The sequence below is a fragment of the Suncus etruscus genome, chromosome 17 (genome assembly GCF_024139225.1).
Source record: "Suncus etruscus isolate mSunEtr1 chromosome 17, mSunEtr1.pri.cur, whole genome shotgun sequence".
Classification (NCBI taxonomy): Eukaryota; Metazoa; Chordata; class Mammalia; order Eulipotyphla; family Soricidae; genus Suncus; species Suncus etruscus.
Window position 1 is genome coordinate 40,456,307 of NC_064864.1, and position 24,482 is coordinate 40,480,788.

Consider the following 24,482-nt stretch of genomic DNA (forward strand, 5'->3'; position numbering starts at 1 on the left):
GGCAGATGGCGATTAGGGCCTTGTAATAAAGCTGAATAACTCCTGAAACTTCAATTGTCTGCCTGTGGATCATTTCTCTGACTTTACCATGCAGCCTTCAGACCCACTGGCTTAAGGGACTGCAGGCTCAGGGCACAGCCAAGGGAGGCCTGCCACTCCCCCAACCCTGGGATTCTATATTTTATATTTAAACAACATTCCCCTATCTCTGAAATTCAGGAGAAAACATTTCCAGGTTACCTCTGAGAGGCGGCTCGTGGGGGCACCCTGGTGGCCTCTCCAGGGGTACAGTGAGTGTTGCATCCACTTGAGAGGGCCCTGGACTTCGGCATCTGGTAACTTCAGGGACTTCATTATCCTATAGCCAGAAAGATGATCAAGAAAGAGGGAGATTATTCATATACTGCCAGATTTGTAATTCTAAGCTTCATCCATTCATTCCTCTTCTCCATTAACTCCAGAGTGGCTGAGGAGTCAGCTGGAGCAGAGATTACTAGTGAACTGAATGATCCTTCCTGCCAAGTCAAGGACAGTGTGTATGAGGCCAGCACCTATGTCACCTAGGAGTTGATGAAAATGCAGGGAGGGCCTCAGAATCCTCCTTAGAGCTGCTTCAGTGGAACCCATATTTTTTCTGCTATTAAAAATGAGCCTCAGGGCCCAGAGAGATAGCACAGGTGGCGTTTGCCTTGCAAGCAGCCGATCCAGGACCAAAGGTGGTTGGTTTGAATCCCGGTGTCCCATATGGTCCCCCGTGCCTGCCAGGAGCTATTTCTGAGCAGACAGCCAGGAGTAACCCCTGAGCACCGCTGGGTGTGGCCCAAAAACAAACCAAACAAAAAAAAAATGAGCCTCAGAACCAGAGAGAGCTAGAGAGACATTGACTTTCAAGACAAAGTTCCTTTGGGAGACAAATGGGTGAGTGGGCCTCAATCATTGGAGCGGTAACATAAGCTGTTGACTGAAGGGCAGGCCCTTTAAAACCCTTTTTCCAGGGCCTTCTGGGGTTTACAGTGTCCTCTATGACACCCATCTCCCTGTCATTCCAGCTGCTGGTCACAGCATCAACCTACATTGGGTTAGGGATTGGCCCTGTGGGTTGGGGATGCAGCTCAAAGACATCTTGATCCAAACTCTACCTTCTTCTCTCCCTCCGTCCCTCCCTCTCTCCCTCACTTCCTCCCTCCCTCCTCCTTTCCTTCCCTCCCTCCTTCTCTTCTTCCCTCCTTCCTTCCCTCCCTCCTTCTCTCCTTCTCTCCTTCCCTCCTTCCCTCCCTCCCTCCCTCCCTCCCTTCCTTCCTGTCCCTCCCTCCCTCCCTCCCTCTCCTCCCTCCCTCCCTCCCTCCTCCTTCCTTCCTTCCTTCCTTCCTTCCTTCCTTCCTTCCTTCCTTCCTTCCTTCCTTCCTTCCTTCCTTCCTTCCTTCCTTCCTTCTTCTTTCCTTCCTTCCTTCCTTCCCTTTTTTCTTTTCTTTTTTTTTCTTTCAATAGGGGGAGGATTTGTTAGGCCACACCTGCCAGTGCTCAGGGCTTACTCCTCTCTCTGTGCTTTTGGATCACTCCTGGTGCTTGGGAGGTCATATTTAATTCCAGGGACTGAACTGGAGATAAATACTAGTCATATTTTCCAGGTTCCTGAGTGGATTTCTATGTCTTTATCCTCTATCACTCTCTCTCTTCCTCCTTCCCTCTCCTTCAACTGAAGCAAAATTCATATTATTATAATTATTTACTTTTGTGTTTTAATTTTTATTTTTTTTGTCATGACTGGGGCTACACACTTTAGTTGCAGTGCTTGCCAGATATCACACACTTCAGCTGTGATGCTCACATATGCCATGTTTGAGGGCACCAAGAACACACACTATATTTCTCTCTCTCTCTCTCTCTCTCTACCAAATCTAATCTTCACTCATCTCTCTCTCTCTCTCTCTCATCTCTCTCTCTCTCTCTCTCTCTCTCTCTCTGTGTGTTTGTGTATGTGTGTGTGGAGGGGGGTACTTGGATCACAAAGGCAGTACCCAGAGATTAAATCAGCATATGGAGCAGAGCCAGGTGGCTGCATGACTGCAAGGCAGGTGCTTTAACCACTGAGCTATCCCCTGCCTAAATGACCCACTGTAATGCAACTAGTCCAACAACATATAGACATCCACCCTATGTGTGATGTCTGAAACAGTCATCACCCTAAAAGGAAACATTGTGTAAAGTATTTTCTCCTCTTCTTCTCCCTCCCTGCCAGGCCACAAGCACTTCTCCCTCTGCTCTCAATGTCTCTGCCTATTTGGACATTCCCCATAATAGAATCCCATGACATATGACATCATGTGTCTTGACTTCTTGGCATATTTCTTGCAGTGAAATGTTCCCTACAACAAAACAGATGGGGGTGCTTTCTCTCATGTACACTTACCTCATTGTCCCCCTCCATTCCACTGCTAACACTGAGAAGGCTCCGGGTACTGGATCTGTTACTTGTACTGCCTGCAGGAAACAAAGTCAGACTGTGATTCCTCAAGAAAGAAAAAAAAGAGTATACTTATATTCTTTACCAATAGAAATAATAAGTCATAAAATATGGGATTATTCAAAAGATTCTAATTGATATGATGTTTCCATTGTGACAGATGAGGCATCATGATACTCTCATTTGGCTGAATCCAAATCCCCCTGTTACTTGAAAGTGATCCATGGCAAATTGTCTAGCCACTGAAGATTCTATTTCTGATACAGAAACTCACAGCATTGCTATCTGAAATATCACAAAAGTAAACATGTTGAGCTAGAATTCTTAAATCTGAGTCCATTCTTCTCTAATATTGCTGTCTCCCTAAACTTTCCTTTCTCCAATCCTGAGGAAGCACACAGATAAGTGTGAAAAACTTAACCTCATTTTAGACAGAGTTCAAATCCCTGACTAACCAGTTGCCTAAAGGCTTGACTCCCTGTCCCACTGATTTATTCTGAACGTGTGATCAGAGAATTCACAGGAGGAGTCTGAGCTTAGAATTAAATGCTCTGTAAATGTTAAATAGTATTACCATTAGTGCTTCTCTGTTTATAAAGGAATGAGATAAGAACCATACTATCTGACAATATCTGTGTAGGATGATTGGCTCCCAGATAAAAGCCTTTCCAGATACATGTCTCCTGCTTTGAATCCTCTCCAAGCCCACATTAGACTCCAATTAGCATCTGGCACACTTATAAGAATGTTTTTAAGGCTGGGGGAAAAGATCAATAGCATAGCAGTTTAGGACATTTGTCTTATATGTAGCTGTCCCTGGCATCCATGATCACTGCCAAAAATGACCCCCAAAGCAAGCACTCCCAAACAAGTGGAAAGCAGAGATAAACAGAGGGACTATATTAAGCTGAGAAGCTTCTGCACCTCAAAGGAAATAGTGCCTAGGATACAAAAGTCACCCACAGAATGGGAGAAGCTATTCACTTAATACCCATCAGAAAAGGGGTTAATATCAAGATATACAAGGTACTGACAGAACTTAACAAGAAAAAAAAACTAACCCCATCAAAAATGGGGGAGAAGAAATGAACAGAAATTTTCAAAGAAGAAATACAAATGGCCAAAAGACACATGAAAAAAATGCTCCACATCACTAATCATCCAGGGAAATGCAAATAAAAAAAACAATAAAGTAACATCTCACACCACAGAGACCTGGCACATATGACAAAGAACAAGAAGAATCGGTGCTGGAGGGAATGTGGAGAGAAAAGAACTCTCATTCACTGCTGATGGGAAATGCTGTCTAGTCCAGCCTTTATGGAAAATAATATGGAGATTCCTCAAAAAACTGGAAATTGAGCTTCCATATGATCCAGCTATACCACTCCTAGAGATATACCCTAGGAACACAAAATACAATTCAAAAGTCCCTTCTCCACACCTATATTCATTGCAGCACTATTTACAATAGCCAGACTCTGGAAACAACCAAAATGCCCTTCAACAGGTGAATGGCTAAAGAAACTGTGGTATGGGGCTGGAGAGATAGCATGGAGGTAAGGTGTTTGCCTTTCATGCAGAAGGTTATTGTTTGAATCTCAGCATCTCCATATTGGTCCCCTGAGTCTGCCAGGAGCGATTTCCTGAGCATGAGAGCAAGGAGTTAACCTATGTAGCACTGCCCGGTGTGACAGAAGAAAGAAAAGAAATAGAAAAGAAAGAAAGAGAAAGAAAGAAGAAAGAAAGAAGAAAGAAAAGAAAGAAAAAGAAAGAAAGAGAAAGAAAGAAAGATAGATGAAAAGAAAGAAAGAAAGAAAGAAAGAAAGAATGAAAGAAAGAAAGAAAAGAAAAGAAAGAAAGAAAAGAAAAAAGGGAAAGAAAGAAAGAAAGAAGAGAAAGAAAGAAAGATAGAAAGAAAACTAGTACATAACACAATGGAATATTAAGCAACTGGTCAGGATATATGAAGTCAATGAAATTTCCTAGATAGACAGAAATTGTAATAATTTATCTATGAGTTGTTAAGAAAAAGAAAAGACATTTTTGTATAATTTTCAGACAATAGAGATGAGGGCTGGAAGGTCCAACTCACAATATGAAGCTCACCACAAATAGCGGTGAGTGCAGTTAGAGAAATAAGTAGACTGACAACTATCATAACAATGTGAATGAATGAAGGAAGTGGAAAGCCTGTCTCAAATACAGGTGAGACAGGTGGGGAGGAGGGAAATTTGGGGCATTGGTGAAGGGAATTTTATACCTGGCGAAGGTGGGTGTTCTTTATATTACTGAAACCCAACTACAATCATGTTTGTAATCAGGTGTTTAAATAAAGATATTAAAAGAAAAAAAACCAAAATGACCCCTAAGTATAGAGTCTGAAGTAACCCATGAGTACTGCTGGGTGTGGCTCAAAACAATAAACAACAACAAGAAAACAAAAACAAAAATATCAAGGCCCATAGGGATGACTGTGGCGAGCCTGTCAGCTACTTACTCGCAGGTACTTGAGGGTGCTGTCTGTCTTCCAGTCTCTCCACGGTCTCAGTTCTGTCCTGGGGGGCAAGACACTCTTCCTGGGGCCACTCTCATAGACCCCATACTCTATTTTTCCAGTCAGGAGCTGTGAGTGCCGGATTGGACTGTGATCTCCAAGTCTGAATTTAGAAGGGAAAATGGTTGACTCTATGCACTTGGGCATTTACAAACTCTTCTGCAGCTCTTCTTATGCACCTATTTCCCTCATCAGGCTGGTGCCCGAAGGGGAAAAGATGATGATGAAAAAGAAAAGAATGGGGAGAGGGAGATATTGAGACCCCCCTAGACTTCCACAGACTCCCTCAGGGACAAAGAAGAGAAAGGAGGAGCATTTTGAAAGGGCAGGGAATCTGTTCCCCCAATTCGGGGGTCAATTAGCCTTCCTGAACAATATCCTGTTAATCCATTTTTGGTATGGGCTACACTATAGTTCTCAGGGGAAATCCCTGGCTTCATCATTGTGGAGTGACTTCTGGAGGTGCTTGGGGATCATGTGGTGCCAGGGATCAAACTCAGGCCTCCTGCAGACCAAGCATAATTGAGCTCTCTCTAGGGCTTGAATAGGGCTATTGTCATAACAGTTTACGCTAAAGACAAGCCCAGCAGAGTTCTCAAACTTTGTAGTCTCAGCACTTTAGATCCTTCCAATACTCAGGGAAATAAATACTATTATGATTACTCCCTACACAGGAACTATAATACACCAAGCACCAAGAGAGTCTGTCTTTGTGACAGAGGTGGTGAGTTGGACATCTGGGATATGATCTGTGGTGTCAAAGTCCCAGTCTCACACATATTGCTCACCTTGTGTCTTAGTCCCTTTCTAAATGACAGGTGACATGCAGGACAGCAATATTTCAGAGTGCATTGAAGGAGGGCCCTCAGGCCTACAGAAATAAGAGGTGGTTTTTTTTTCACCTTGCCAACATTCGCCTAATATTTTTTCTTTTTTAATGGAGGAATAGAGAATCAAACCCAAGGCCTTACACATGCAAGGCAAATGCTCTTGGAGCTGGGGCAATAGTACAGCAGATAGGAGGACATTTGCCTTGCACTCGACCAACCCAGGTTCAATTTCCAGCATCTCATAAGATCCCCTGAGCTTTGCCAGGAGTAGTTCTTGAGTACAGAGAAAGGAGTAACTCCTGAGTACTGTGTGGCTTAAAATAATAAATAAACAAACAGAAGAAAAAAAAAAAAGACAAATGCTATACCACTGAGTCACATCAGCCCTCAACCTGTTCTTGTGACTAGGTTAGGCCTACTCAGTGGCCTCTCTAGATTTCCACCTCAGGGTTCTATGAGCAGAAAGCAACTCCTGCTAATGATCTGAACAGTTTTCTGTGAGTACTCACACAGACTGCCACCATAGAAAGAGTTGTGCCAATTCTCCTCTATGCCTAAGCACTCCCCCTGCCACTCCTCTGGTCATGCCTCCTGGAGAGAGGGCAGACATATGTGTACTCTCAGGACACACACAGTTATCTGTGCAGCTCCACTTCCTCCTCTACCCTCGTCTTCTCTGTGCAGCTCCACTCCTCCTCTACCCTACGTCTTCTCTGAGTCAGGTGTGGCAGTTAGTTCAGAGAGTCTTGGGACTGGTGCCAGAAGCTGGCTGTATGCAAAGAGCAAATTGACCCTAATCTGGAATATAGGAAAGAGCAGTGCTGGGCCAGGCAGGCCACGTACACAGGCCACGTACACACAAAAAAGTCATTGTGATTTTTTTCTGTCTTGAATCAAACTCAGGAGTGCTCAGGAGGTGCACCTGAAAGTAATAGGGATCAAATGTGGGGCTTCTACATGCAAGGCATATGCTTCAGCCCTTGGATCTCCCTGATCTAAGATCTATTTTTAGATATATTGATAGATCTATTTATAGATTTCTCATTATCTATTTTTCATTAATATATATTGGTCCTAATAGCATTATATAAGCAGCAGCATATTTCACCTCTAAGAATGACATTACTTTAAAAATTATTTTAAAATAAAGAGTTGAATTTTATGATATGTGGGACTGATTTCTTCTCTACACTTGCTCTTTTGAAAATATTTCTTTTTTATTGCAGTTGAGGTAATATGGGTAGATTGTTAAAGATTATGCTTTTGATGTATATAGTTTCTGCCCAGAAACTTCCACCACTGTCCTAGTGTCATATTTCTAGATAACTCTTCCTCTCCTCCTTCATACCTGCTTGATAACTTCAATTTTAAATAGTCTCTTTTATTAGAGACTATTCATCCCCTATCCTTTTGTGTTCTCTCAACACCATATAAGAGTGAGACTGGTCAGGATTTATCTTTCTCACCACCCATTTATTTCTCGTTGACAAGTGAGCCCCTCTAGTCCATCAAGCTAGAACAGAAGGCAAGATTTATCTTTTCTTAGCAGAATTCCATTTTGTTTATATTCCACACACCATTTTTATATCCATTTCTCTGTCATGGGGCACTTTGAATGTTTCCAATTCTTGACTTTTGCCAGAGAAACTACATAAAGAATGGAAGAGCAGATTGTGGGCCAGAGTGATAATACAGCAGGTAGAGCACTTGCTTTGCATGTAGCTGACCAGGGCTCAATGTCTTTTGTTTGTTTGTTTGTTTTTTGGGCCACACCTGGCATTGCTCAGGGGTTACTCCTGGTTGTCTGCTCAGAAATAGCTCCTAGCAGGCACGGGGACCATATGGGACACCGGGATTCGAATCAACCACCTTAGGTCCTGGATCTGCTGCTTGCAAGGCAAACGCCGCTGTGCTATCTCTCCGTGCCCCAGGGCTCAATTTCTGACATCCCATATGGTCCCTGAGCACTGCTAGGAATAATTCTTGAATGAAGAGACAATGACCTAAGCAATGACCAGTGTGCCCCCCCCCTCCCCAAATTTAAGGTGCTGAAACAATAACACAGCAGATAGGACACTTGCCTTGCACATAGCCAACCTGGCTTTTGATCCCTGGCATCCCATATGGTCCCTTGTGTCTGCCAAGGAGTTATTTCTGAGTGCAGAACTATGAGTAACCCCTGAGTACCACTGGGTGTGGCCAAACAACAACAACAAAATTTTTTAAAGGGACAGATTGTTAGTATGGGTAGGCATAAGCTTTCCTCATTCTAAGAATCCAATTCTAAGAGTCATGTATGTTTCTAGGACTAAATCTCCCCAGGTCTTTAAGCCCACACAGAACTTCCCCTTGGGCTTTTTAGGTAACTATGGAGGAATGGTGGAAGCACCCATGCCTGGCATAGAGCTAAGTGAATGTACAGGAGCAGGTGGAGCTACCCCTGGGTGTGGCCCTCAGTGTCTGCAAGCCTCGTCAGCTGCCATACTTTTATTTCCCGTCAGCTTTGCCTTAGCTTTTTAATAGCAGTCATTTAAAGGGAGGTTCCTCTCTGCTTTGTTCACATTGATGAACCAATTTTCTGCCTTCAACCAGTTCCAGGAAAAGAAAACTACAAAGGAAAAAAAGACCAAGGGAGCCCAAAGTTCAAAAAATCCAAGTCAAGTCAGTTTGGATAAATTGAAGATCCTGATATTTTTTTCTTTTTTAAGTAAAACAGGTTTTTTTTGTTTGTTTGTTTGTTTTGTTTTGGGGCCACACCCATTTGACGCTCAGGGGTTACTCCTGGCTATGCACTCAGAAATCACCTTACCTCTAGCGCCACCTTCCCGGTCCCAGTAAAGCAGGTTTTATTTGGAGGTATTGAAGAAGGGGAGGGAGATGATAAGAAGGAGAGAAATGTGCTCAAGGGAGAGCAATGGTGTCTCCAAAGGTTAAGAGCACTCTGCACAATCCAGTATGAATGTAGAAAGTCCACATCTCAATAGAGGAGATGAGGGGCTGGAGCGGTGACACAGCAATAGGGCACTTGCCTTGCACGTGCTAACCTAGGACGAATGAGCCATGGTTCAATCCCCCCAGCATACCATATGGCCTCCAAGCCAGGTGCGATTTCTGAGTGCATAGCCAGGAGTAACCCCTGAGTGTCACTGGATGTGGCCCAAAAACAAAAAAACAAAAACAAAAACAAAAAAATAGAGGAGATGAAGATGACATGTGCTTGGGCAACACATGTAACTCCTGATATTCTTTGAATAATGGAATAATGCCAGAAACAATTATCTGTCTCATCTAGCACTTTTCCCAGACTGTGTTCATTTGAGTTCCTGTTGCCTTCTTCAAGTGTCCATGAAGTAGAGAAACCAGCTGTAACTACAGGGAAGGAAACTGAGCCACAGAGTTGTTAGAGGACTTGTCCTGTGTTGTAAAGTAGGATTAGGGCCCAGATCTCTAGAAGCCAGCTGCTCTTGCTGGTCCCTGGCCCTGGGATAAGGCCACAGACACACCTCAGCCGATACTGTCTTCTCTGAGAAGTTGCAAGTCACTCTGACTCCCCACACCATCCTCACTCTGCACCATCCTAGTAAGAGCAAAACAACTCTTTGGCTGAGATAGAGCAGTAGCATGTGGATTAAGAATCTTACAGGGGGGCCGGAGTGATAGCACAGCAGTATGGCGTTTGCCTTGCTCATGGCAAGACCGGGTTTGGTCCTTAGTATCCAATATGATCCCCTGAGCCTGCCAGGAGCGATTTCTGAGTGCAAAGCCAGGAGTAACCCCTGAGCACCATCAGGTGTGGCCCAACGCCCCCCCCCCCCCAAAGAATCTTACAGAGGCTGAAAAATAGTGGTTGTGATACATTCTTGTAATGCATGCCCCTGACCTGGATCCAATCCCTGATAGCACACGGTCCCAGTGCTTTGCTGGTGCAGCATGGAGGTTCCTAAGCACGTCAGTATACCCACATAATTCTCAGCACCTCAGGGCCCAAGAAGCCTGGTATTGTCAGGCCTATGTGCATTGAACCACCAGCCCAAGTGGCTGGAAATCACAGGTTGGGGCTCCCGGGCCTTCTGAGAACCCCCTGGAAGTCCCTCCAATTAATTGAAAAGAAAAAGAAATCTTAGTTTTAAAATTACTCTAGCTAGGCATTCTAATTCAAATTAAGGAAACCTCACCATTGATTTTCTTTTTTAATGCAAATGAGGTTATGCTATAATAGAGGTCATCCTTGTGCGTGCATGGGCTCTGTCCCTGCCAGCAAGGCTGCCTCTCACCGACCCTCATTTCCCTGCGTGTCACTGTGATCTAGAGCGGACTATTTCCAAATGGTCTTGTTTGGGGGAAGCAGAATTCTTTCCTCTAACAAAAATAGAAGCTCAATGCAAAAATTAAAAACTTTTTGTAAAAGAAATTGCCACAGCTAAAGCAGGGCAAGTCACCCCAAGCTTGTCCCAATCCCCAATACACTATCTGGTTTTTCTCTTTTACCCCACTCAGCTTACAAGCATATAGAAAGCAGTGCCAGAACACCTCAGTTTGAGAGTAGCAAGTGTAATTTAGGTCTTTAAATACATAATCCAGTCTCAGGGAATTAATGACTAGGCCAAACTGACCCCACCATAAACGTTGCCATCTCTTTGCAGATGCTATGCCTCACCAGGCCTCACCAATGCAGTTGAGCTCAAATGCCCACTACCTGGGCTATTTCTGGAAGCAGGAGGCTTCAATCAAAGATTAGTGTAAACAGGTGGAGAAGCAGCCTAGTTTTTTTACCTCAGGAGGGGAAATTCTTCCAGAGTGTTCTCCTTAAACTCCCAGTGTCTCCAGAAGATGAAGGCCTCATCTCTGCAACAGTTAGGGAGTGGGGTTGGCCACCCTTTCCTTTTTCTCTTTCCCACCCTCACCCTATTTGGGGAGCTTGTCTCTCACCTCAGCTACCTGCTCTCAAATCCTTGTTCGGGGAAAAAATGTTCTAGAAAGAAAGAGGGTTTATGGTTGTGTGATACTGTGAAGTACTTAAACCACAGAATTGTACCCATAGGTTCAATAGTATGTATGTATATATGTATATGTATATATACATATGTGTATATATACATATGTATATATACAGATATATGTAAAGAGATATTCATAAGAGCCCCTCATGATAAAAGGACAGCTCCTCTACAGCCCTGCAATTTCAGGTTGACTTGTCTGCTGACTGAGGAGTTCAGACCAAAAGAGAATCCTTTGGGAAATTCTAGCGTAAATGCTCCTGTATAAATTGCAACCGCAGGGGGACATCACTCTCTAGGAGACTGATTAGTCCTAGGTGATTTTTTTTATTTATTGTTATTTTTTAGGCTACACCCAGACATATTCAGAGGTTAGTCCTGGCTCTGCACTCAGGAATTACTCTTGACAGGCTCAGGGATATGAGATGCAGGGAATTGAACCCAGGTTGAATGCTTGCAAGGCAAATGCCCTACCTGCTGTGCTAGCCCATGGTATTTTTTTTTTCTTTTGAGAATGTAAGTCCATATACTACAGTGCTTAGGGCCCACACAGTGCTATGATGGAAACCAGGGCTCTACACATCCAATATGTGCTTCAGCCTTTGAGTTATCCCCTCAGCTCTGCCTGCAGTGAACTGCATACTGCTTCTAAAACCTAGAGATTCTAGGAACAGAGCCTGGCTGGGGTACCGTGTGGCTCAGCGGGTTCCTCTGGAACAGTGGTGATAGTGATTGACAGCTCTCACAGCATGGGCACATATGGAGCAGCACAAGGTCCTGTCAGACCTTAACTCACTTGCTCCTGAGCAACCCTAATGAGATGACCACTTTGTGCCATTTTGCTTAGGATTGAGGTTTCCAGCTGGGAAGTAATTTGCCTCTGACAGCAGCTAGTTAAGGATGAGCTGCAAGCAGGAAGTTGAGTTCCATCTGCTGGCCTCCAGATCGAGGGTTTTGTCTCTCCCTTCCTTGGCATGCATATCTATTGGGCTTCCATAGCTTCTGTGGCTCCATGTGGTGCCTGGTGGGTGGTGCAGGCCCAGTGATAACTTCAGGAGCTTTAGTTCTTAGTGCCCTTGACTCTAACCATGACCCCCTGGCCTTTGAACACTGCATGTACCATCAAATTGCAGGTTTCTTGATGCTACCTGTATTTACAAGTTTGAAATGTCTCATTTAATCAAGTCTTCTACCTTTGGTTTGTGTGCTCTGGTTTTAAAAAAGAATCTCACCTCAGCCCTTTTCCCACCCTAAACCTTACTGTCCAACCTTGGGCTGACTCTGCAAGTACAGAACTAATTTTTTTTGCTTCCCTCCTTTTATCCAGGAAGGCAGACAAGTGGGAGCTTGAGCAGCAATAGCATGCACTTAAAATCCAGACACCCAAGATGTCTCAGGATGACCTCGCTGACTTATCCTTATTCTTATACTTCTTCACACAGTCAAAATTATTCCTGTTTACTTAGACTGGATTCTAGCAGAGAAAACCAGATCCACACAAAGGACTTACTCAAGAGGTATCTATGTACATAAATAAGGGCTACAGTTTTGGTAGTACCTAGTGCTCAAGGAAAGAATAAATGGGGTAACTAAATTTTTATTAATCTTTATTTTAGCAAAGATTTTTAACTTCATCAGTGCACTATACTAAAAGCTAACAATGGAGTGCTGCCTGAAGCAGGGACTGTTTATAGTAGTGGGGGTCAATGGGTGTGAACCATAATTATTAAAACAGAGGACTAGAGTGATATAGCAAAAAAGGTAGGGCACTTGCCTTGCTCATAGACTAACCCAGACTCAATTCATATAGTTCCTGAGCGCCACCTGGAGTGATTTCTGAGCTCAGAACCAGGAGTAACCCTTAAGCACTGCCAAATGTAACCCAAAAACCAAATTCATACCAAAACAAAAATAAAAACATAAGATAATTCCATCATTGTATGAGAAAGAGGAGGTAAGGAGAGAGTTCAGAGTAAGGGCTTACTCTGAAGAGAATGAAAAAAGGCATCTCTGAGGATGAAACTCAAGGGAAGTAAAAGAACACAGATTGGGAATGTGGCACAGTGCATGCCCTGCAAGTGTGACACTCTGGGTTTGAGCCTGAGCAATACACAGATACATAATAGTCAGTCTACAAAATTGTGTGGAAAGTAAAGTGGAATTCAAGGCAAAGACCCAGAGATGTACTGCTCTTGTCATGCCAGAGAAGTAAAAAAGAAGGCCATGGCACTTAGAGCCCAGAGTTTGGGGCAAAAGTAGGAATGAGCTGGTCAAATCACATAGGGCCTTGCAGTTACAGTGGAGAATGTGCTTTACTTCTTATGGAACAAGAGTCTCTGGAAAGACTGGGGCAAGGGAGTGGTATTATCTGATTTTTCAAATATGGGCAGCCCCTCCCCAGCAGTGATGGCTTTCAATTCACTGAGCAGGGACCCAGGGCCTCACCTATACTTGGCACACACTGGATCACTTGAGCTGTTTCCATAGTACCATCAACACCTGGCTTTTCTGATTTAAAGCTCATTGGAGAACCCCAGACAGAACTCATTGGTGGGAGACCTGGGTTTGATCCCTCACACTGCATGGTTCCCTGAGCACTGAGTTGGGAGTAGCCCCCATAAACTACTGGCAGAGTTCACCCCAATTAAGGTTGCTATCTGCACTGGAGATAATACAGTGAGAAAATACAGCAGCACAGGCAAGTGCCAATGACTTACTACTAGTAAAGGATCAATGTAGGGAGGTGGCCTGGAGGGAAGGATATCAAGAAGAGCAGAGCAACTGAGTCGAGCAGGAAGAACTAGTAGTTCTGGCTCTGCTATGGAATGCCTAATGCACCTGAGAAAATGCCACACACCTTTATTCTGAGCTTCTGCAGTAGTTTGGGGGTAGCATCCATAGCACAATTAGCCTAAATCAGAAATAGATGTTGTATGAACAACCATGTCTTCCACAATTCTTGTCAAGGGGAGAGCCAGGTGCTAGGAAACTACATGATTTCCTCTTTCAGCAGGAGATTGGAGGTATGCAGAGTTTGGTCTAGTCACCTGTTTGCTGACTTGTTTTAAAGGCAAAATCCCAGGTACAGCATAATTGCTCCAGAGGGCTTTACCCATCAATGAAGAACCAGATCTCTTAAGATGGCTGCTGATGTTGGACAAGCAGCTTACCCACTCAGGCCACAAGAAAGGGAAAGTGACATTCACGAATCACAACAGAACCCCCACAAAAGAGCCCCCACAAGAGCCACTTACCTGCCTGCTTTCCTGACTTTTGTTTCTCTTTTTGTCTTCGGGTGATACTATCTCTTAGCCGCTTAAGATTTTCCTGAGGGGGAAAAGTAAAGTTTATTTTTCAAGAACACACCAGACCTCTGTGATCTGCATGTCTTTCTGATTTTATGCTGTCTGCAAGCTTGGTTACATAGCTATCAGCAGGATTTCAACATGCAAAGCAGGGGAGATGCCTCAAAGGGCTGGAGCAGGTTTTGTATATGAATGCTCCAGGTTTGATCTCCATTACTGCATGGTCCCCATCCCTAACCCCTCTGGTAGATATGACCCCCCCCCCGAGCATGGAGTGGGAGTAGCCCTTGAGTAAGGCTATTGTGCCCCCCAATCTCTAATGTGGAAATAGAATGGAGTGAATTTTCAATCAGCTCTCTCAATTCTAAAGTCTCAGAGACACATTATGCCTGAGAAGATGGTACCTTGTTTATAGCAAAGTATCTCCCCTAATGCCAGGCTTCCTGCTCTAGTGCAGTCTGACGATCCCTATACCCCTTTTCATCTGTCCCACAGTCAGCAGAGTGTAGACTCCCTTCATCCTCCTCATTCCTGCTTTGAGACAGGGTTCCAACACCATCCCCATAAAGGATGCAGATTCCTCTCATGAGACTGGCTTGCTCCAGGCATGGTCCAGGCCCACTTTCTCCCTAAATTTTCCTTCAGATCTCCAGGTTTTAGTGCCTGTCTCTGCAATCTGACAATGGATTAGGCTGACCTATACTATATGTGAGTGTGTGTGGTGTCTTCAGAGATACTATGTGCACCTGAAGGGCCAGTGATCAGGTCATATTTTTCTCTGAAACTCCATGGTCTGGCAGATGGTAGGTGTTCTGTAAACACTAAATACACTTCTAAGGCTCAAATTTTATTCCAAGTTACTCAAAAATCATTTACTTACAAGTTATGTATCATCTGAGCTTTCTAGCCAAATGCTCCAGGGACTAATATCTAGACCATGTTGCTAGAACAGTTGATAGTTGTTGGGGAGCAGGAGTGTAGAGGCACAGGGAACACAGCAGGCCACATGGACTGGAAGAAGTAAGTGGGGAGGAGCTAAAAGCAAGGAGACCCTTTCTGGACATGGCCAGGTGAGGTGGGAAAGGAAGCTAGCACTGAGAAGGGATATAGGGTGCAGGGAAAGGAAGAAACCTCAAGAAGCATGAATTGGCTGGACCTGAGGGTCTTAGGAAGAAGAACCAAGAGACATTCTGGAGCTGAGACCTTGGAACCTGCAGGAGCAAAAAATAGGAAGTCAGGAAATGGGAGCAGATTGATGGCAGGAGGCTGTTTATGTTGGATGACTGCAGGTATAGGGTACCAAAATGGGCACCATGTCAAAATAGACCCAGAGATTTCAGTCACCTGCACAGAGAAGGAACAGTAGGAGGATGGGTGTAGAGACATCTATCTAGGGAGAGTGTTGGGGTGATTCTATAGTGGTCTTCACCCCCCAATAGTCCCTGAAGGGGTAATATCCAGAAAGTATCAGGCAATTACCAGAGAACAGAGAAGCGTTAGCTCCTCTGGGCTGGGATTCTGTGCTATATATAAGAGGAACCCAGAGGACTGGAGAGATAGCATGGTGGTAGTGCATTTGCCTTGCATGCAGAAGGATGGTGGTTCAAATCCTGGCATCCCAAAGGGCCCCTGAAACTCCCATAGAGCCAGGAGTAACCCCTGAGTACTGCCGGTGTGGCCCCAAAACAAAACAAAACAAACAAAAAAAGAGTAACCCAGAGTGTCTGGTATACCCAAGAGTTTGTGCCTTATAAGTAAGTATACATACATCTTTCCAGACAGATAACATGATAGGCAATCTAAGGGACACAGGGCTGACACCACCTAACCCCCTCTTCAGAGTTCTGATATTCGAGGCACCAGATCATTCCATCTACTGTGGTGGAATAAGGATGTAATTAAGGCTGCTGGTCCTGGAGCCCTGGGCACTCCTAATCATGGTACAACGTGGACATGCAACTTGGCAGAGAGGAAGGAAATAAACTTGTTTGGCCAGAATCAGCTATTCCAAGCAGGATTGCAGATATTTCCCGTGACTCTTGGTAATGCCGTGTACCTATACCTCCCTCTGCACCCATGGCTTCAGCTCCGAGGGGGGGGGGAGGGAGGCAGGCTGGCAGTGGGTGGTCCTGCTTTAGGGAACACCTGGAGGACAGCCACAGGCATGGAAGGAGCACAGACTCCTGATAAGAAAGGGCTCATGGAAGGCCTCAATTTTCTGCAGAAGGAGAGTGAGCAGGCAATTTGCAAGTGTACTGGGAGGAGGGAGGAGGTGAGTATAGGCAAGGCTGAGCACAGCGCTGTCAGAGGCACAGATGTGTGAGCACTTCCCTCCTCTGTGTCTGCTCCACCCTGGGAAGACTTGGCTCCCCTTAGCCACAGTGGCTGGGCACATCAAGCCTCTGAGAACAGAGGTCTAGCACATGGGGGGGGCACTATGGAAAGAGGGTGAGAAAGTGAAACTGCTCTAGTATGACTTGCAGCATTGACAGGTCTCTTTACTCCCTCATTTAATTGGAAGGAACTGGAATCAGGATGTGCCTTTTACTGCCAGCTTAGAGTTATTGTGACTGTTTTACATGACACATGGAGGCACACATGGAGTTATAGATTCTCCTATAAATAGCGAGATTTTCTGACACCCCAGTTCTCTCTGAGTGGTAAGCTGGGGAAAGGTGGGGTGACCCTTCCCGGATACTTGTCATTACATTTTCAGACACACCATAGGAATACAGGGTTTATCATGTGAGTGTGTTTTAACTTGGGTGGTGTTAGCTCTGAACTTGCTTGGGCTGCCTAATAACTACTTGGGAGAAATTCAGGTTTTGTCTCTATTCTAATGGTGATAGTTGGGTGGAAGTGTTGGCTCCAGTAGAGAGAAAGTCTCTGAAAAAAAATAAAAGCTGGAAAGCAAATATATGTAGCAATTTGCAGTGTGGAGCAGGAGCCACAGAACTGGGGTTTAGGGTGAGTCTTTGTTCCTAATATCTAATGTAAGGACAACCAGAAACACTTTCCAGCTATCAACCAGGGATCTGTATGGCTAATAAAGATTACAGGTGACTGAGACACACGCACACACACTAAAGATTACAGGTGACTGAGACACACACACACACACACACTAAAGATTACAGGTGACTGAGACACACACACACACACACACACACACACACACACACTGACTCATATTCACTCAAATGCTGCCAGGCCCAATTCTAGGTGCATAGTTGAGGCTGAGCCACTCCCTTCATCTCTGTCAGATGAAGAAGCAGGCATGAAATAGCCTATCCAGAGTGAGTTACCTGCTGGTAGCGAAAGGACTCTGAACGCCTCTTCTGGTTGAGCTGCCACTCTTTGAAGTGGAGCACAGCCTCATCCACATTTACGATACCCAGCTTCACTTGCTCCTGCAAGGTAATTAGCTGTCGCTGGCCTGGTGTCTTCATTCCAGCAAAAGGATCGTATACACTTGACTGAGGCCTGTCTCTGCATGGTCTGACAGGAGGCTCTGCAAAGAACAGCAAACTCAGATGGACAGCTCCCCTACTCCAGAGAGCTGACCCAATGACAGCGCTCAGTGAGCCTGGTCAGAGACTCAAGAGGATAAGTCCCAAAGAATAATTGCACACGGAACATGAAGGAGGCAATATGGCATGGGATCCAGAGAGAAGGAAGCACAAAGAGGGAAAATTAGAGGCGGGAACTCTGAGTAAGTCATTGCAGGAAGTGGGCAGAGAATAGGTCATGAATCATAAAAATACAACAAGAACTATTGAGCGAGTCTGACCATGTTTCATAAGCAGGAAAGGGATCAGAGAAATAATTGGTAAGTGTCTATATGGAACTTAAATGGTATCATTACTGATTGTACCAATTATTGTATGTATATAATGTTAGCAACCATGTTAGTCATCAAGTTATATTTAAAAAGACTCAAATAAGGGGCCGGAGAGATAGCATGGATGTAGGGTGTTTGCCTTGCATGCAGAAGGATGGTGGTTTGAATCCTGGCATCCCATTTGGTTCCCTGAGCCTGCCAGGAGTGATTTCTTTCTTTCTTTCTTTTTTGTGGTTTTGGGGTCACACCTGGCAGTGCTCAGGGGTTATTTCTGGCTCCAGGCTCAGAAATCGCTCCTGGCAGGCACAGGGGACCATATGGGACACAGGGATTCGAACCAATGACCTCCTGCACGAAAGGCAAATGCCTTACCTCCATGCTCTCTCTTCGGCCCCGCCAGGAGTGATTTCTAAGCATAGAGTCAGGAATAACCACTGAGTGCTGTCGGGTGTGACCCAAAAACCAAACCAAACCAAACCAAACAAAAAGACTCAAATAAATAAAAGTAGAATCAGAAGCTAGTTTGGCTTCAGTAGTTGGATAAAAACACAGCACGGAAGAAATGTGTCACTGGTAAAGTCCACTGTGGGGTCATCTACTTACTTCCTGTCAGCACATGTCAATGTGTAGGTTGTACTTTTGTGTGCTGTGCATTTTCCAGTATACAAACGATTCTGGATTGGACAGTGATTCAGAGTGTACAATGTTTTAGGGCATCTCAATTTTCACTCCCTTTAGCATCAGAACATAATCTGGTCAGCTCTGCTTTACCATGCTAAGGTGTGTGACTCTCAGGAGTCAGTTGCACAAAGGGCCTGAGTGTCTGCCCTATGGAGGATCAGGGTGTGAGCACATAGGAGCAGAGGACATCTGAATTACCTTTCCTGAAGCTCTCTGAAGAAACATAGAAATTCCCAGGCCGTTCTTGATTTGCCTTTTCTGCAAAAACTATGAAATAAAAGTAATTCTAGGTAAATGCTTTTTTAAGGAGACAATATTTTAAACACTAAAAATATTTTAGGGGCCAGAACACTAGTGCAGCAGGCAGGACATTTGCTTTATACTCTCCTTATTACAAGACAAGAGTAAGTCATGAGCATCACTGGATATGGCACTTCCAGAACTATTTGGGGGGGGGGTATTTTGGGCCACACCCAGTGATGTTCAGAGGTTACTCCTGACTATGCGCTCAGAAATCGCTTCCGGCTTGGAGGACTATTGGGACACCAGGGGATCAAACCACAGTTTGTCCTAGGTTAGCTAGTGTAAGGCAAATACCCTACCGCTTGCACCAATGCTCTGGCCTCATCCAAAAACTATTTTTAACTATCTATGGAGATTTAATAATCATAAAGGCCAGGGAGTAGCCCAGAGGTCCAGGGGACATGTGTTGTGTGCTCAGGACCTGGTTTGATTTCTTGCACCACACGGTTCCCTCAAGTATCACTAGGTGTGTAACCCTGGCAGGGTCAGCCCTGCAAAATCCAAATAGCTCTGCATCTTAGAATCCAGTATTGAACCTAGCCAAATTGGCTGAATATTCTGGTGAGTATTCCCTGCGCCCCTGAGCACTGTTTGTAAACCCCCTAAAAACTGATAATCATGGATTACACATTGAACCAATATGATCTATTCTAATAACTCAAAATCAAAAAAAGACTAAGAATTGTGCTAACATTAAGAAAAAAGAGAGAAAAACGAGGAAACTGAACTTCATTAGAATGATCTCTATGACTGTAGCCCTATAGAAGTCCTGAGAATTGAAGATTCTGTTTAGATGAACTTTATGTATCATTCACCAACTAACTGCAAAATAAACATTTCTAGATGGCAAAGAAAAAAAAAGAAAAAAAAAAGAGGAATTATTATTATTATTATGATTATTATTATTACTATTATTATTTTAGGAATTAGAAATTTGCCAAGGTTCTTACTTTTTTTGCAGCAGAGGGAAATCTAGCTCACCTATCTCTATCACTGCCCATGGAGTAGACCACTGTCTCCATCTTGCTCCAGAATCTGCTCTGAACTCGCTTTGGGTTAGATAACAACTGTTCAGAAGGGGAGAGACTCTAGCAGTGGGTCAGAATCTAGAAGATCCATGTATTTTCTGCTGAGAAACTCTAAAGTCCCAGCAGGGCTCACTCCTGCCATACTTGCCTTTGGAAATATATGGCTCATTGTCCTGGTGCTGGGGAGCACCCAGAGCACCTGCCTCGGGCCTGGGTACAGGGATGGGAGGCCTGCCAGTCAGGTCCACAGGAGAGGTCATCTCTTCCATAGGGTGATAAGCCTTTTTGTCCTGGCACAGACGATGTGACTCCCTCTCCAGACTGGTCACTCCCACACTGCTGCCTAGATGCACAAAGAAATGGAAGGTGACTGATAGCAAGAATAGAGACAACTGAAGGATGTTCAGTCTTAAGAACAAAGAGAAGGACCTTATTTGTCCTGCACTGCCCTTTGGCAGAGGGTAATGTATATAACAACTTATGTCATCTTATTAGAAATACAAAGAACTACCACTGCTCTGGCATTGACTTACTCCAAAGAGTGCTGTCAACACCCAGAGGACTCAGCAACAGCCTGCTTGCAGGGCAGATCACTCCGCATCTAATGGTGTGCTGAAACAGAGGATGCTCCACATCAGCCTGACTTCGATGAAAGAAATGCATAGAATCCAGAATCTTTAAATATAAGAACCTGATACTAACAACAGCTAAAGTGTGAAAAAGTTTCACCAGGATCACGGAGAATGACTCGGACTGGACAGAGTCTGCCTGGAACCCAGAGTCGGTCTTATGCCAATAAACTTCTGGGGTGAGGCCTTCTTGTAATCAGGCCAAGGACATTTTTTCCGTTTTCCCCATATTTTTCTGGGCCTGTGCAAACAACAGCGATTGCCACTATCACACCTTTACTATATTTTTTTACTCTTATCCTTTAATGAAAAAAAATTCAATTTACTGAACTTAAAAACAAATAACTGTAGTAGAATGCCTGTCTCGAATACAGGCAGGGGATGGGAAGGGAGAAGGAGGGAATGTTACACTGGTGAAGGGGGGTGTTCTGTTTGTGATTGTTACTCAACTATGATCATGTTACTTAAATACAAATATATATTTAAAAAATAAATAAAAAAGAAATAAAGAAAAAATACTGTGCAAAAAGAAAAAAGAAAAGAAATACATAGAACTGAGGCAACACTGATTCCGTTTTTATTTTACTGAGGCAGCAAAAGTGAGCAGCAAGCTTTCTCCTCAGATTGATGCCAGGATTCAAGTAGTCATCCCTGGAGCAGTGAGGTGATGGTGACTCTGTGACTTCACAATGACTTCACACCTTAAGATTCATCATCCTCAGCATCCTAATAACTGCAGCAAATCCTTCCCTGAACTTCCTGTGCACCTTGCATGCTTCCACATATATTGCCCACATCATCTCTGAATTTTTTTTTTTGGTGTTGTCTATTTGCTTTTAGCTCACAACTGGTTGTGCTCAGGCTCTGCACTCAGAAATCACTCCTGATAGATATAGGATGCTGAAGATCAAACCTGGGTTGGCTTCATGCAAGCACCACTCCCTCTACTTTCCCTATCTCTGATTGTTGAAGAGTAATGACCAACTTTTATAATCCTTGTTCTCCTGAAGAAACTGGGGCTTTAAATAAATAGCTTGCCCTAAGTCTCTTAACAACAATATGATGTCCAGGAAAACCATCTCCAGGGTCTGTACTCTTAGTTTCCAGATTTCTTTACAACTTCTGTCTCCTCTTTGCTCCCTTCAACCAGAAAGGTTTTACACAGGGCTTGCTTCTCTCTTACTCTCTGAATTTCATAGCTTCCTCCTGGTCACTCCTGCCATATACTATGCAGGAGCCAGGGCAAAGGACTTTGACACTGCCAATATCCTGACTCTGTGTGAGGGTATTTATAACTTCTCTGCACCCCTCTGAGACTTACTCTCAAGAGTTCTTGAGGACAAAATGATAGGAAGAAATGTAAGCACATAGGTGGTACCTAGCACCAGAGATGTCCCATGACCTGTCTTTCTCCCTAGTAGTATCAGTCGACATTTAAATTCTTTTTTTTTTGTTTTTTTTTTTTTTTTTGTTTTTGTTTTTTGGGTCACACCTGATGACACTCAGAGGTTACTCCTGGCTCTGTGCTCAGAAATTGCTCCTGGCAGGTCCGGAAACCTTATGGGATGCCAGGATTCAAAGCACCATCAGTCCTGGATCAGCTATGTGCAAGACAAATGCCCTACCGCTGTGCTATCTCTCTGGCCCATTTAATTCTAACTTTGTGCAAAAAATTTAGCTTCCAGAGACATAGTACAGGGGATAAAGTATTTTGCTTTGCATGCATTCAATCTTCAGCATCCCTCATGGTCCCTGAACACTGTCAGCAGTAATCTCTAAACAGAGACAGGAGTAAGCCATGAGCCCTGCTGACTGTGGCCTCCCTCAAATTAGAGAAAGAAAAGAAAGCGTTTCCCTCCAGTGCTGAAGAACAAAACAGGATATCACACATGTAAAATTAATTCTTTACTGTTAAACTATATCCCTGGACTTTAGACAGGTCTTTATTTAGTTAATAATTTTTGACTTTTTGTTTTGTTTTTGTTTGTTTTTGGGTCACACCTGGCAGCACTCAGGGGTTACTCCTGGCTCTACACTCAGAAATCGCTCCTGACAGGCTCGAGGGACCATATGGGATACTGGGATTCAAACCACCATCCTCCTGCATGCAAGGCAAATGCCCTACCTCCATGCTATCTCTCCGGCCCCTATTTAGTTAATATTTTTTAAACAAAATCACCATGAAACGTAGTTACAAAGTTGTTCATGATTGAATTTCAGTCATAAAATGTTTTAGCACCCATACCTTCACCAGCGCACCAGTGTTCCAAGTTTCCCTCCCACCTACTCCCTGTTTGCATCTGTAGCACATATTTTTCTTCTTTTCTTTTAGACACTGTGGTTTGCAATATTATTAAAAGGTATCCTGCATATCATTTTACCTTCTTTCAGCACCCAGTTCTTGTGCAGAGTAATCATTTCCAATTATCATTGTCATCATGGTCCCTTCTTTGCCCTAACAGCACTCCCTCCTCCGTGTGGCAATCTTCCTACCATAGATCAATTCCCTTGCCCTTGCTACTACTATCTTTGGGTAGTATTACCATAATACAATGAACATAGGAGTGCACAAGCTTTTTTTGCATTGTGTTTTTGGGCCCCTGAGGTATTGCCCAGGAGGTACTGCTGAGTCAAATAGAAGTTCAATTTTTAATTATTTTAAGAATGTCCATATTGTTTTTCCGAAATTCTGGACCAGTTGACATTCCCACCATCAGTGAATGAGAGTCCTTCTCCATTCATCTACACCAGCACTGATTGTTCTCTGTGATATGAGATGATATCTCATTGTTGTTTTGATTTTCATCTCCCCAATTATTAATGATATAGAGCATTTTTTCATGTATTTTTGGCCATCTGTTACATGGGTTTTTTATTTTGGGATATGGACCATACCTATCAGTGTTCTGGGACTTCTCCTGGCTCAGTGCTCAGGGGTAACTTACGGTGACTCTCAGGGAACCACACATGGTACTGAATTTTAAAATAGAGTCAGCCACATGTAAGGCAAGTGCTTTTTAGCCTTTACTGTATCTTCAGCCCCAATATGTGTATTTTAACAATGGTCTTGTAAAAATTTAAAATAAATTAAAAATATTGTTTTGTTGGAGGCAACTTTCTTTTGGAGGGGGGGTGAACTCTCAGTATTGTTGGTTGGAACTCAGTGCCAGGTTCACAGTTCTTGGACCATTTAGTGCTGGGGACTAAGCTGAGGTCTTCCACATACAAAGCAGGCACTCCTGTTCTTTAAGTCAAATAGAAGCAACTATTTTTATCCAAACAGTGGAGAAAACTTATGACCAATGGTAAGAGGTAGATGGCAGAGCTCATGGAAAGAGAGGCTTTCAATGACAGTCACATTGTATTCCAGGAGTGCAACAGCCCCTCCTTTAGTGGACCAACTCTTGTATGGAACTAAGCATTGTCCCATATTTGTTTTTCTCCTCCTCTTTCTTCTTCTCTGTTCACATTTACAACTTACCTTCTAAAAACTTGCGGATTATAGAGTCCTTTGTGGTCCGAGAGAAACCATCTCCAGAGATGGGGATTGAGTTTGATGTAGAGGCCTGAATCATTTCGACGTCTGGAAGAAAAAGATTAAGATTGTATGTGTTGTTTTTTCTCACTCAGGCAGGATCTTTATATACAAAGCTTAAAGAATCAAGAGATCCAGATGAAAATATTTAATAATTCAAAAACCACCTGTCTATCCATCTATGCATCCATTTATCTACTCATACCTCCATCATCTACTCAATAATGATACCCAGTAAGTGGGGAATAGAGAAGCTTAGCATTCACAGGCCACAAACCCTTCCCCAGACCATGGAATTTGAAAGATCACAGT

General features: G+C 43.8%; 1 protein-coding gene across 1 annotated transcript in view; it reads right to left on the reverse strand.

Annotated features, from left to right (window-relative positions):
- Positions 1-236: 236 nt before the first annotated feature.
- PIK3AP1 (phosphoinositide-3-kinase adaptor protein 1) overlaps positions 237-24,482 on the reverse strand; it is a 110,657-nt gene continuing 86,411 nt past the window's right edge. Inside the window, 10 exon segments of the mRNA XM_049764384.1 lie at positions 237-268; positions 271-358; positions 2,411-2,481; positions 4,961-5,109; positions 6,483-6,498; positions 14,103-14,175; positions 17,459-17,664; positions 18,874-18,942; positions 20,155-20,349; positions 24,117-24,218. Of these exon segments, the coding sequence (XP_049620341.1) occupies positions 237-268; positions 271-358; positions 2,411-2,481; positions 4,961-5,109; positions 6,483-6,498; positions 14,103-14,175; positions 17,459-17,664; positions 18,874-18,942; positions 20,155-20,349; positions 24,117-24,218 (1,001 nt within the window).